Below are 15,390 nucleotides of genomic sequence, written 5' to 3'. Positions count from 1 at the left end.
ATGCAAATTCTCATTAGTCTGCCAACTTCAGTGATTATAGGACTGTATTTCTCAACTTCCCCGCAATGTCCTGGCAACCACCCAGAAAACCCTGGTGACTTTTAGGCAAGCATTGCTGACATTTTTCATTTTCCTTTTCCTTTCCTTTAACATTGCATTTTAAAGGCGGTGTGAAGCAGGTGAATGTGGTTATACTAACACCGCTGTTAAGAGTGTCCCAGAGATATGGACATCAACCAGAGCAGGATCAGACCAGTTGAGCACTATAAAAAAATTAATAACATTTTGTTAAATTTACAGGAAAAACCTGGCAGCTGTGGTTACTACAAATTTACCGTAAAAAATACGGCAACATTTTAGGTTGTACAGACTTAGCTTAAAATTTACAGCAATAAACCATATTTCATTTTCTGAAATACCTTAAACATCATCAATCTTAAACACCATCATGGTAACATGTTGAAATGTAAAAAATGCAATAAACAATAATTTAACAACATTAGATGTAGAATACCCTAATGTACACAACTGATAAGGGAAAAACGAAGAAAATTATGATGAAATATAGTTATAAAAAAAAAATACATCAAATGTGAAGTGTCACGCAGGGAATTGTGGGAATGTCAATTTACGTTTTTGCACTGTAAATTATACTCTGATTTGTTCAATTACACTTCCAAAAACTGTAAATTTAACGGTATTTAACAGTAAAATTACATTAAATGTACCATTACATATATCACAGTTATTTACAGTATATAGTAAGGAAACTTTCTGTTAACCAATTAACAGTTTTTCGCCAATGCATCTTTTACCGTTAAAATTACAAAAAATTTTTACAGTGAGTGTTTGAGATTCTCTTAACAAATTCTGTGTGAATTTTCAGTCCAAGCTTCATGTTTTCTCCACTTTCGAGGCGAGCCACTTTTGTGGAGTGTTGCATTCAGACATCTGAAGTCCATTAACCAGCTGCAGATCTCTTCTACAATGGACAACAGGTTTTCATTACAATCACATCACATCACTCAAGCATGATGCACAAAAGTGCAAGCGTTTAACATTACTATGTAACCTATTGTAACTTCATGTCTTCCTTTAAGGAAGATATATATTTACTGGCCTCTTCCTGTTGTGAATCATATGAATCGCTCTTGTCTCCAAAGAATAATACAAATACTTGTCAGTTTCATTTTGCTTTTTGACGTCAAGAACATTGCGAAACATGCAATGCGTTGGGAAATATGTTTTTGTCATTCTACTGTAGGATTGTCTTTAGCCACATGACATAATTTAGTGATAAAAATGCTAGTGCAAATAATAGGTAATAAACTATTGGGACAAAACTCCAAAGTTACGTCCCCAACTTAACAATGCGGAAAAACCACACTCATATTAATTCCTCTTCCTTGATTCCTGCTACATTTATAGTCTGAACCCCCCCTCCCCCCCACCCCAAAAAACAACAAGATTTCTTTTTTTAAGAGTTTTCTGCAAAGATGCATTCAATTGATTAAAACTGACAGTATAGTGTTACAAAAGATTTTTATTTAAAGTAAATTGTTTTTTTTATCTTTCTACTCTTTCCACAAAAATGTTAAGCAGCACAACTTGATAATATTAATAAATGTTTCTTGAGCATCAAATCATGATTTCTGAAAGATCATGTAACACTGAAGACTGGAACAATGATGTGGGAAATTCTGGATATTGTTTGACTCATTTGACTGAACTCAAGGTAATATATTTATAAACAAAAAATAATTTTGTCATAACTGGGCACCATTTGATGAAATCAACTAGGCATAATTAATAATGTGGCGCACAGCTCTTTAAAAGTGTACTGCTGCATGAAGTGTAGTTGGTTCAAGAGAATATACAGTATAGTGCAGTATCACAGCTCATGCACTAAAGAGATGATACTACGTCATCTAGTGGTTGAAAGAGCTGCTTACATTTCCAAAATGTAGCCCTCGTATCTTTGTGTATTAGAACGTTACAAAATCATTCTTCATTTCATGTTGTGCAGTTTGTATCAAACCTTTCAGATTGTATGGATAGAAAAGGTTCTTTATTGTCATTGATGAAGAATCTTCAGCATCCATGGCTCCACTAAAGGTTCTTTATAGTGTAAGAAATGTTATTCACAACGAGTTCTGTTCACTGGAAGGTTCTTTGGGAACAAACAAGGGTTCTTCTATAGCATCACCGCAAAAACAACCAAATAAAAACACTTTCAGGACCTTCATTTTTAAGAGATTGATTTTTGTATCCAGTGCTCCCATAAAGACCAACTCACATCTGTGTTCAATAGTCTTTATTTTCTTATCCTTTTGTGGCAATAAAAAGATCACTCATAACTGTAGAGAATTAAATCTTTCGTGTACACCACAGCACTATTATGTACATCTGTACTGTAACAGCATGTGCAGCGGCCTTTCGGTTTCTTAGCATTTATTTAAATAAATCTTGACCTTCAGGCTGCAGATTATTAGGTGCAACAATCAAAACATCCCACAAATTCATAAACATCTTTCTGAAACCATGTTTACAAAATAAATCAGAAAGGACCAAAAAAAAAAGTAGTCGTCAAATTTACACTTGTTTGCAGAACATGCCAATTATTGGGTGTGTTTTAGGTATTTTGCATGGGAAATAATGTGCATTTATAGTTGGATTTGGGCATGTGATGAGCCAAAATAAGGAAGGAAACCAATCCTTCTGTATAGTCTTGCTTTGTATGTACAGAATGTCATTTAGACGTCTCAACATAGCTAGGTTGAAATGTTTGAACCTGTTGTTAAATTCTCACTAGTCTACAATTAAAAAGGAGGTTTTGGCGGATGAGGTACAGCAATCTTTCATTTCAAACGCCTCAAACACTTTCATAACCTGAACACTTGCATTCGTATATGTCTTTCTGTCTGTACAGAGCTTAAACTAATGCTTATAAAAGTGGTTTCATAGACAAATCTCTGACTTTTAAGGCAAAGGGTTGGACTAAAGCTTAAATGGATATATCATAAATGTTTCTCCCAGGCTTCCAACACCTCACGAGAGGTTCCTTAAAGCCTCAGCCGTTATATTTTGTGCGTTGCTAGACTGTAAAGGATGTAGACAACGGCCATCAAAAACGACTCGAGGCTGATGGGTAGTTTAAAAGAACAGTGTTGTCCATCATCTGGACTGTTTACTTTTAAAAATCTTCCTGAGCCCTCATATATAAACACTTGCTTATCCATCCATCATGATATCATGAAAACAACGCCCTGCGTTCTGACACGCCACCTGACACCGGTGCGAATATCAATCAACACTCGCTGAGCTGTGAATATTAAAGTGAACAAAGTGATAAGATACTTGCATGGAAAGCTGTTTCTGCCATTAAATAAAAAATGTAAAAAGGATATTGCGGCTTTTTAAAATCACACAATTCTGACTTGATTTTTCAATTCCAGTTTACATTCAAGTTTACATCCGACTTTTTTTTTTAAACCAGGATTCTGAGTTTACTATTGCAACTTGTATTTTTTTAAATTCGGAATCATGAGTTTACATCTTGCAATTCAGAGTTTTTGTTTTTTTAAATCGAAATTCTAAGTTTTTTAGGGGTTTTCTAGTTTTTTTTTTTTTAAATTGGAATTGTGAGTTTACATCTCGCAATTTAGATTTTTTTAAAAACTGGAATTCTGGATTTACATTTCTGAGTTAAAAAATTTAAAATTTAAAAAGTCTAATTGAGAGTTTACATCTCTCAATTCTGACTTTTTTAAAACCAGAAATCTGAGTTTAAAACTTGCATTTCTGACTTATAAAACAAACTGGAATTCTAAGTTTAAATTGTGCAATTCTGACTTCTTTTTTTCAGCAAAATACCAGAATTCTCTGTTTACATCTTGCTATTCTGACTTTTTTTCCACAGAATTCAGTTAACAAGTGAGAATTGTGAGATATAATCAGAATAAAAAATTTTTTCAGAACAATAACTATTTTGCAATTCTGAGAAAACAAAGTCAGAACTACAAGGTGTTAAATAAAAATTTCAAGACATATACTCAGAACTGCGAGAAATAATATGATATAATAATAATATAATATATATATAAATAATATAATATTATATTATAATACTATAATAATAATTATATATGACAATTCTGAGTTTACATCCTACATCTCTGAGTTTACTATTGCAACTTGTACTTTTTTAAAATCGGAATACGAGTTTTCTACCTTGGAATTTTTACCTTTTTTAAAATTGGAAATGTGAGTTCACATCTCGCAATTGATTTATTTTTTGAATTCTGAATTTACATTTCGTAGTAAAAAATAAAATAAAACAAAGTCTAATTGAGTTTTATAAAACCAGAATTCTAAGTTTAAATCGTGCAATTCTGACTTTTTTTTAGCAAAATACCAGAATTCTGTGTTTACATCTTGCAATTCTGACTTTTTCCCACAGAATTCAAAGTTAACAAGTCAGAATTGTGAGATATAAACACAAAAAAGTGAAAAAAGGTCAATCATGAGATGTAAACTTGCAAGGAACAAGTCAGAATTGCGAGCTATTATCAGAAATAAAAAAAAATTTCAGAACAATGACTATTTTGCAATTCTGAGAAAACAAAGTCAGAACTACAAGGTGTTAAATAAAAATTTCAAGACATATACTCAGAACTGCGAGAAATAAGTCGGAATTGTGTGATTAAAAATTAATTACCTAAACAATTACCCATTTCATTTTTCTATTCTGTGGCAAAAACAAGCCTCCATATATACTTGAGATTCTTACAAGCTGAGATTTTTCAGGTTGCATAGCAAAACAAGGAGCGTAAAACTACCAAGAGATTTTTGTTCTTCAAAATCAGACATAAATGTTTCATCCAAAGCAGCTCTACAAATAGCTTTACCACCATGGGATAATATATGCCTCTTTCCAAAACACCCAACTCCATTTCAATTCATAATAAAAAATATATCACACGTAGAAGCGAAAGACCCAGCTGCTATATATGTGACTTTTGATGATACACCTTACGTTAATAAAAAACGTCTGAGGGCCAAGCAAGCCACAGACAATAGCAACTCTCTGTACCCATCATATCGCACAGAATCTTTGACACGTCTGTAAAAGACGTCCCCGTCGTCTGTATACACTGTCCTGATCACAGTCATTTCATACAGAATGATTAAAAATAAATTAAAACAAATTTCAAAATTTCTAGATTGACCATGCTGTTTTATGAAATAAGGCAAAAACAAACCAGAAAAAAATAAAAATATCACAATTGGCTCTTCCATCCTGAAAAACTGTGATCTTAATCCCCAAACCTTACGGATAAAAATGGTTTTCTAAGATGATCGGAGGACAGAAGCATTAAAAACTCAAAAACATAAAAGAAAAACAAAAACGCTAACACTGTTGCGAATCCCCGAATCCCTCTCGCTTGATCGGCCTGCGTACGGTCTCCTGAAAGAGTTCTCCATCATCTGTACCTCCGTTTTATTCTTTCATTGAGGGGAGAGGACAGCCGAGTCCTTGGCGTATTCATTAGACAGTTCCTCTCATTCACTCATGTCCATTTCCCCTGTCCGCTGAAGATTCACCCTCTTGCCGTGACGCGAGGACTTCAGTGTCACCGGAACTCATAGATGGGTGCGCTGTGTTCAGGGACGTGTGTGAGGTTCAGAGACTGATACCTGATCATAAGAAAATGACAAATAAAAATTGGGTTCTTGTGAATATATATATAGGCGATTATAGGCCTTATATTTATTATAGGCGATATATTCCGAATATTTACGTTTAATCTTTATATACATTGATTTAACACACAGTGTGTATATATATATATATGTGTGTGATGATACATATGAAATGCTTTGATTTTTTAAATGTTGTTTTTTGTTGGACAAGAGGTTCATAAATGCTTCTCATGTTTGGAAAGGTGTTTGACATTGCTTTTTCAAATGTACGTTATAAGCGACTCAAATTCTCAGTCCTTTCAGATGGAGCAGCGTTTACTACTGGCCGTACAGAGCCGTACGTCACTGACAAGCTGCACAAAATAAATAATCGCAACCTTTGCAATTTCATAATTAAACCAAATCGGTTTTAATTTGTTATTTGTGATTAATCATGCAGCCCTGAAATATATATATATATATACACACACACACACACACACTCTCACTCACACTCTCTCTCTCTCTCATCTTTATGCTGTATATTTATATACCATTCAGAGCTTCTGTGGTAGTAGTAACCCTCTATGGTGGCTGTCGACTTCTGGAAACAGATGTAGTAGAAGCCAGCGAAGGAAGCACCGCTGATGTCTTTGATTGTGTGATCTGGAACTAGGAACTGCTCCTGAACCAAACAAACAAAATTTTACAGTAGGATTTTAGGATTATTTCACCAGATTTGTATATTTATTAGGGATGGGCACGAGTACTCGAACGTGACAGCGACGATCGATCATGAACACGATGATCAGCCTGAAAAAAAATATATTTATCTTTTTTTCTGTTTGGTTATTGCAGCGGTTCCTGAGTTCTGATTTGTTAGCGTTACTGTGCGTTCGCACCGCGGCCGACTTGAGTGACAAAGAAGCTCTGACCGCCCTGCCAAGGACGCTTGTCAAAAAGTACCGGGAAGCTTGTTGACGCTTTGGCCGCTCTGACGTAGCAGGGAGAAGAGAAGTGTCACAACATTAAATGTAATAAACAGAAAAAACAAGCAATACATTGAAGAAACATTTTATAATGACAGCATTTTTATAACTGTTTTGGTCACATTTGATCGGGGGGAAAAAATAATAATTAGCTATTATTATTATTTGCATTATTATTTGCATTAGTGCAATTGGTCAAATCGGTGTTACCGTGGCTAAATGAATTGCATTCCCGCTTGAAACGAGCATTCGTAAATATTTCAAATAACAGTTGCGCTCATTCTCAAACGTGTATCACTGGATCATTATGGATAATGGCGAAGTTGTTGTGTTTGGTGCTGCTGTATTGTATTTGCGGAGAAGACGTCGGACTCTGAGATTTTGGGTTCATGACCTATATGCAAACAACGTCATATCATGAATGATAGGAAACCCAGCAACGGTGATGATTAGCTTCTCCTCCATTTTCTCTGAACTAATGTTTTGGTAGGAACGAAAGTTTACATGGTATGTTTCTCTGGAATCAGCCAGCGCGAAGGACGCCTATATTCCGATTGGTTGCTGAACCGCTTCATAGCTCATTACCATATAGTTGAGCTACTTTCAATTTTCTGATTGACGCTCAAAACGCCCAAAACGCGACGCCGATGGATTTGACGCTCCTTGCAGCTGAGAGAAGCCAGCTTCCATTGAAAATGAATGACTTCCGGTAGCTTTGGAAGCTCAAGTCGGCGGTGGTGTGAACGTACACGTTAGACAGTTCGCCTTCCAGACCGGCCTAATAAAGTGAAACAGGATTTGAAAACGCACTCACAGTGATGCCTGGAATAGAGGTTGACCGATTTGATGGATTTTACCGATAGGTTTGACCGTACGTGCCGATAATCGATTATTCAACCGATATTTTTAAATGGATACTGTGATTAAAAACAAACATAACACTCCAAGTAAAACAGTGCTGAACTGAAATATACTAAAAGAAATAAATATATAAATATGAATATATTAAAATGAGAAGTTCTACAGAACAAACTCTACAGAAAATAATTTAAACATTAAAATATTACAGGTCAAGTGTGTTTCTTTAGCTATAACCTAGAAACATAGCCTATGTCAATTTCATAGGTATCACTTTGCAAGTCCTATTTGTTAACAAGGATGTATTAGCGAGCTTTTATGAACTATATGCATTATGCAATATATGTTTTTACTGCATGTAATTATTTTATTTGAGCAATACAATTGTACCTTGATCATTCATGTTAGTTCATAGTACATTAACAGGTAATAACAGATAAAATTAAAACTCAATTTAAAATGTATTAGTAAATATTGAAATGAAAAAACTATCGATGAAAAATACTTCTACAACATTTATTAAACTTTAATCCTAAAATTGTAATCTTATTGTACAGTGTTACAATTTCATATGAGTCATGCTTAAAGATGGCCATATTTAAATATCTGCAAAGGCCAGAGCATTAAAATTACATAAATGTAGACCTATATTACATAGTCTCATTTTATTTGCTTCTTTTTTTAGAACACTTGATGATTATCCAATCAAAATAACAATTTGTTTTGTAGTGATAAAAAAAGAATGCGAATGCGTTTCTCATTTGCTTATGTTTCTGTTGCCTACATGAACATATCAATGTTGAGAAAGCAATCACGTCACTAGCTTTAATTAAACTTTGTCGGCTAATGAATGCATAAAAGTGACCAGCTGGATATAAACTAATGCAAATAGATAGTAACAATTGCGACATAAAACATTTGGGTCAGGTTTGCGAGTGTTTTTGTCTCATAGTTTTAACCGCTTGAGGTATAGCCACCAGTGATGCACGGGTTGATCCAAAATGAGCGGGTGCCTGCGGTCACCCACGGTTACGAGGCATCAAAAAATATGTTTAATGAAACTCGGGTCGCGGTCAGTCGGGTCGTTTGAAATAAAGATTCCAATTAAACCTTTGCAATTTATATAGCCTAGTACTATATAGACAGAATTTTCTATGAAATACATAGGCCTACACTTTATTGGCTGAATAACTGGCACGAAGATGACGCACGAGCTCAGTACGCTTGTTCGTGGTCAGTCAATAGCCACGTGTGGTGTCTAAGTTTGTAAATAAAGACTAAATGGCAGCGTCCGATATATTTGTATAGCGATTTATTCAGGAGTGCCGTGAGGCATGATTTCGGCCTCTGTGCTCGCGCTGGCCAGTGGAAAAGCAGCTAATGGGTGAAGATGGCATGAAGACGACTGTACATTCGCGAAATGGACGTATGCGCATTAGGCTACTCTATTTGTTCTGTGTTTTCTTTCTTAACAGTTAGACTATGTTTAGGTGGTATTTTTCATGTTTTCATCAGGCAGTCATGTTTTTGATGCGGTGCTGACCCGTTCTTGTAACATGATGAGGGTGGCGGCGGCGCTGCCGATAAAGCACCTAAAAGATGTCACAAAGAACCGGCAAAAGCAATTAAAAGATTATGAATATGTCAAATATATCAAGGAGACATTTTAATTGTTTATTAATAAAGATGAAGTTGGCGTTGCTGCCTCGCGATCTTCGCAGTAGTGAATGCGCCAGCGAGAAATGCACATACAGATATAGGCTAAGCAGAGAGCAGTCCGTTTTCCTTCGTTTTGAATTGTTCTGTTTACAATTAGACATTTCAATATAGATTGAAATTTATTGTTCAGGTCTTTGAAGTACCTTATACGCGGAGTTTCGGTTAATTTATGAGACACGCTCGAGCAGGCGCCTCCGTGTCTATCGTCTGCTATATTTACTACTTATTTATTAAATCCAGGCAATTGGTTGATGAAACATTGATTAAAATTAAGATACAATTAGTACAAATCAAAATTCACTTTAAAGAAAGGCTTTGTGCCTTCTGTTTGAGGTCTCTGTGAAAGTTTTAAAACAGTCTTTTAGTACCACTTCAGAGCGGTCACGTCCGTAACGGAGAACTGTCACGTCCTTACATTGTTTTTTCCTCAAATGCGAACACGAAAAATAAAATAAAATGAATATTTTATGTTCTGTGGAGAGCCAACCCTTCTTCATCCGGTGGGTATATTACTTTTGATTTGCGCAGTGTAATTCACAGAATTAGAAAAAAATATTTTGCCTCCTAAATATTTGTTTTGTTACGCATGAATGCACGTGTATTATCCTCATATTAAATATAAAACGCATGTGTAGACTGATATTTTTCAAATGTCTTGACTCCTGTAAGGGGTAGCAAATGTCACGTCCATACGCTGGAATTCCCCAATTTTAAATATGTATCCTCAACTAGTTTTGTGGTGTAGGTCTACATATTTTATAATGTTAACTTTAAAATTCAAATAATACTAGCAGTAATTTAAAGATGTTGTAGCATTGGATCTGGACGGGAAGGACAACTCTTGGAGTTGGAAGAGTTGGCGATTCTGCAGGTTCGTGAGTGTTTGATATCGCATATCGTTACAGCCTTAGAATGTTAAGTTCTAATACTGTATATGTTTGGTGAAAGTAACTCAAAAGTAATACAGGATAATGTAACACATTGCAATTCTGAGACAGTAATATTGTATGGTAATGAATTACTTTTAAATAACAGTAGGCTAACAAGTAATGTATAATGTATTACAGTTTGGAAGTAACTCGCACAACACTGACTACTTAAAAAAAAAATGCGGGTCAGGAAGCGGGTCGGGTACAATATTTTCTTCTTTTTTTTGCTGTCCGAGTTGCGGGCGGTTAGTTGAAAACGTCGGTCGGGTGCGGGTTGTTTATATATTGACCCGCGCATCACTGATAGCCACTATAAATGTTAGTCCTCTCAGACTCGACGGCAAACATACTTCTGTTCTTTATCAGCTAATGCAGCATCTATTCAACAAATTAATTACTTTATAATGACATGGCAATATGTACTTTAGTGTTCTGTATTCATGCCGTTTCGTTATCTGTGTTTTAAAGGTGCTCTAAGCGATGTCGGGTGACATCACTTCTTGTTGACGTTTAAAGTATTGTCAAACAAAACGGAGGCTAGCTACACCCTCCCTCCTCCTCACCCACGCACTAACCGCCCAAATCCTTCTTGTCGGTTATTGGCTGGAACAGTTTGTTATGTTTCGTGGTGCAGGTTAGCCCAGTTTGTTTTTGTTGCTGTTTGTGGAGCCTGGGGTGTGTGAAGAGACCGCGTTTTTTTAAAAGTGTGTTCAGGGGACAGACAGCTAGCGGATAGTGAGGAGATGTTTGTTGTATGTGACAAAAAATGTTTTGGTCTAAAAAATGCGTGACATCGCTTAGAGCACCTTTAAATACGCATCTGAAGTGTCAACGCTCTCTGTATAATGTGTGATCTCCGTGCTGCGCGCAGCCTCACGTGTGAAAATAAACAACTCGGTCAGTGATAGTTTGTTATGTACCCTCTAGAGGCCGATCTCGCTCTGTATAATGACAGTATACTCTTCTCAGCGCTCGGATACTGTGTAATGACAGCACACTTTTCTCAGCCGGTCCAGCAACGGACGCAACCCTGAACAACTATCGGTGTGGATTTTTGCTGATAACGATAGTTCCACCAATCAACTATCGGTACCGATATATCGGCAAAACCGATGAATCGGCAAAACCGATGAATCGGTCGACCTCTAGCCTGGAATCACTTTGATCATCAAATGCAGTTAAGTGCAAGATGTGCTTTAGGTTTTCAGCGCGTTCAGGAGTTAGCTTCACATCAGACTAGCACAGTCAAGGTCATGTGCGCATTCACGTCTTTTTATCAAGCAGCTGTTCTTTTAGATGTTTCTTTTTCGATAACACAGATGCATCATAATCTAGCAGTTTTTTTTCTATTCATTTGTCCATGTCATGTTGACATTTTATTTGTCAACATTAATTTTCATTTTCATGACGGACACGCCCCACCCCCTCGTCAATGATCGAAATGAGAAACTGACAAAAATGCCCATCCCTAATATTTATACAAAGCAGCTTTTATGGATTTGTATACATACACTACCATTCAAATGTTTTTGGGGTCAGTACAATTTTATTTATGTTTTTGAAAAGAGTCTCTTAATCTCACCAAGGCTGCATTTATTTGATCAAAAATACAGTACAAAGAGTAATATTGTGAAATATTATTACAATTTAAAACTTTATTCTAGTTTAATATATGTTCAAATGTAATTTATTCCTGTGATCAAAGGTGAATTTTCAGCATTATTACTCCAGTCTACAGTGTCACATGATCCTTCAGAAATCATTATAATATGATGATTAGATGAAACATTTCTTATTATTATTATCAATGTTAAACACAGTTGTCCTGCTTTACATTTTTGTGGAAACTGTGATACTTTTCAGGATTCTTTGATGAATAGAAAGTTCAAAAGAACAGCATTTATATGTAACAGATTTTTTTTTGTAACAAAGTAAAAGTATTGCTGAATAAAAGTTTTAATTTCTTTACCAAAAACCAAAACAAAGTTTTACTGACCCTGAAATTTTGAACGGTAGTGTATATGGTTTCAGTCATAATGTACACCGTACCTTCCACCGCATGAAGACGTAATCACTGTTCTTTAGTTCTTCATAGTCAAAATCATCTGAATTAAAGCTTTTTGCGTACTGATAAAATGCTTGAAACTTCCCCTGAGAAAAAAGAAAAACATGTTTAGCAGATCAGCTTCTACTTGAGTCATGATGCATAATGATTCATAATTATTATGCATTATAAACACAATGACTCTATATTTATTACCCAGTGTTTTCGGTCGACATCCTCATCCGCATCCCATTTCCTGGTTAAAAAAGGCCGTTTCTTGCTTATGATCTCCCCGGCAAAGAATGTAGTGAGAGTGGGATACTCCTACAGAGAGCAATAGAGCAGGTTGAGTGTCACACAAATATTTCTGGAAATATAATATCGTGAATATCACAATGATGTCAATGCACTTTTTATTTGGCCAATACATTTTCTAAAGAGTGTGTCATTGATTAGACTGTGATACTTCCTTGGCACGTGATGTTATTTAAACTTATGTCATTAAAGTTGGCAAGTCCAATTCATTTCTATGAATCAGTTGAAAGTGTCCATTTAAAATAATTGATTTAAACTCTGATTCAATTATTCACTTGCATACAAACCCAAAAATGTTTATTGAAGCATGTAGTGTTTTTCATATATTAGAATATTTTAATAAAAATATACATTACCCTTCAGGAAGATAAAAAAAAAATAGTTTTATTCAGCAAGGCTGCATTAAATTATTCAAAAGTGACAGTAAAGGCATTTATAGTGTTACAAAATATTTCTATTGATAATAAATGCTGTTCTTTTGAACTGTCTATTCATCAAAGAATCTTGAAAAAAAGTTTCACAACTGTTTTCAACATTGATAATAATCAGAAATGTTTCTTGAGCATCAAATCATCATATTAGAATGATTTCTGAAGGATCATGTGACACTGAAGACTGGAGTAATGATGCTGAAAATTCAGCTTTGATCAAATTACATTTTACAATATATTAAAACAGAAAACATTTCTTTTAAATTGTAATCAAAATTAACAATATTACTATTTTACAGTATTTTTAATCAAATAAATGCAGCCTTAGTGAACAAAAGAGACTTCTTTCAAAAACATTAAAAAAAAACTTACTGACCCCAAACTATTGAACAGTATAATGTCTATTACTCTGTACTGTTATATTGGTGCATATAAGTAAAAATTATCATTCTTGTTATTGCATTAACATTTTGAATCTACTTGTTTGAAGATTGATTGGAAAAAAAAAAATGTATATATATATATTTTTTTTAATCACGCTTTTAAGAAGTTTCAGGAAAATTACACAAATACTAGTGTCATATCTGCTTCATATTTCCTTTGACATACAGCAACTGAGATGCAGATCAATAAATTAGTTGCCCAATTAAGTGCATTAGGCTTCTTAAAGTGGACTTAGCCTAAGCTTCTGTATTTTGATAAAATCAAAGACTAACAGTGCGAGGACAGCAGCACTTTAAACATCAGTGTCCAAAACCATTGTGCTCCAGTATTGCAACCAGACAACAAGTCCACAAAAGCAGAATCTCATATTCAGACAAACGGCAAGAGTGCTTTATGTTTATGTCATGCAGCCATAAACTGTTACAAGATCAACAGCTACTAAAGAAACATATTGCAGGTCACAGTATGAATGCAGAAGTAGAAACGCGGTCACATTGACCACAAGCCCCTCTCACCTCTGTCAGACCTTTGATCTTGAGGTATCCACACAGGTACGAGTCCTCCATGGTCACATGCTGTGGGTCAGAAGCAAATGGTTTAAAAAAAAATCACTATAAAGACGAACTAGGCACAACTCCAGACCACAAGAACAGATCTGCTAATGTGGGTCAGTTAATAACATTCAACAAAAATCTCTCAAAATACTAATCTGGACTCAAACATGAAGATATGATTCTCTCTGGTTGCCCTACTTAAAAATGGGTAACAGATCCATACTGATTATATCTCCAGATTCACTGACATCCAATATTATTATTGTAATCACACAAGCAAACTATCTAGACAGCCTTTTTGGACATAGTAGGCTGGCTACCTACAAACAAACAAACGTGCTTCATACTCTCACAATATAGCGAGCTGCCTACCTATACTGCAAGTAGGTAGCCTACTATGTAGATTTTTGTGTCCAAAATAGCTGACAAACTGGTAGCATTATTTTTGTGCTTCATATACTCACAACCTAGTGAGCACCCTACCTAGATAGCATTTTTGGAGCCAAAAGCTACATAGTAGGATCATACCTACAAACAAACAGTATGTTTGGGTTTCAAAGTTTCACACCAAGTGAGTGAGCACCCTATCTAGACAGCATTTTTGGACTCAAAACATACCTAGTAGGCAGCCTACCAACAAAAAAAACAAACAGCATTTTTGGGCTTCATAGTTCCACAACCTAGTGAGCTGCCTAACGTTACCTAGACAGCAGTCATTTGAATGGCTAGGTAGGCAGCTCACTTACTTCTTACTGACTGAGCATATCCACAGAGAGCAAAGTGTTTACCTGCAGAACCACCTCGACATCATAGGAGTTTCCTTTGCTTTTCTGGTGGCCGCGAAACTGGGAGCCGCTGTAGAGCAGAGAGGTGTTGACGCCGGGCTGATGGGTATTGATCGGCGGGGGCGGAACGAGAGAGGCCGAGGCCATGCAGGCCAACGACGAGCCCTGACAGCAGTTGGTACGGACCGGCATGTTTGATCGCTTCTGCGGGGAAGTCCCCGAACACAACCAGCTGAGCGTCGCTTATCCGAGACCCGGGAAGAGAAGAAAACGCGACACTGACAGCGCAGTGCGTGAGTTTCGGAGTTTCTCCCGCAGGACGCGCGGATGAGTCCCTCAGAGCAGAATGAAGGCGCTCGACAGCAAGTCATGTGATCCAGCATGCTGTTCTCTGATTGGATGGCGAACATCATGGAACAATGACGCTGGGTGTTCATTGGCTACTATGGAAAAGGCATGATGGGATTTGCAGTTCTATTGCAAGAAAGCGGTACTGTAGAAATGTAGAGAATCGATAATGTTGTGACAGCTGTTTCTAAACAATGAATTTGCCAATCAATTTAACATTTGAAATTATACATAAAACACACATTTGGCAGAAAGGATTATGTTAGCTATGATAACTTGTAAATGTGTGTGT

General features: G+C 35.9%; 1 protein-coding gene across 2 annotated transcripts; it reads right to left on the bottom strand.

The window, feature by feature from the left end:
- Positions 1–2,299: 2,299 nt before the first annotated feature.
- gid4 (GID complex subunit 4 homolog) lies at positions 2,300–15,117 on the bottom strand. Of its 2 annotated transcripts, XR_013196722.1 has the most exons (7): positions 14,754–15,117; positions 13,927–13,986; positions 12,438–12,545; positions 12,227–12,328; positions 6,237–6,367; positions 4,982–5,697; positions 2,300–3,432 (listed from the first exon to the last, which is right to left on the bottom strand). XR_013196722.1 is itself a non-coding variant. In XM_077211681.1 (6 exons), exons 1-6 carry the CDS (start codon positions 14,940–14,942, stop codon positions 5,634–5,636), a joined length of 654 nt encoding a protein of 217 aa, XP_077067796.1. In that variant the 5' UTR covers positions 14,943–15,117; the 3' UTR covers positions 4,602–5,633. The 2 variants fall into 2 exon arrangements, 1 of the variants encoding a protein (XP_077067796.1); XM_077211681.1 differs by lacking the exon at positions 2,300–3,432 and having other exon boundaries at positions 4,602–5,697.
- Between the last annotated feature and the right edge of the window lie 273 nt (positions 15,118–15,390).

The sequence above is a fragment of the Siphateles boraxobius genome, unplaced genomic scaffold (assembly GCF_051911475.1).
Source record: "Siphateles boraxobius isolate OS27281-9 unplaced genomic scaffold, OSU_SipBor_1 66, whole genome shotgun sequence".
In the NCBI taxonomy this organism is placed as follows: Eukaryota; Metazoa; Chordata; class Actinopteri; order Cypriniformes; family Leuciscidae; genus Siphateles; species Siphateles boraxobius.
The sequence above is the reverse complement of the archived record's forward strand: the minus strand, read 5'-3'. Positions and strand labels throughout refer to the sequence as shown.

Coding starts and splice junctions, on each gene's coding strand:
- gid4 (XM_077211681.1), bottom strand. CDS start 14,942: ATGCCGGTCCGTACCAACTGCTGTCAGGGCTCGTCGTTGGCCTGCATG. Junction 12,546..13,926: donor AGATCAAAGGTCTGACAGAG/GTGAGAGGGGCT, acceptor TGCTCTCTGTAG/GAGTATCCCACTCTCACTAC. Junction 5,698..6,236: donor TACCACAGAAGCTCTGAATG/GTATATAAATAT, acceptor TCTTATGATCAG/GTATCAGTCTCTGAACCTCA.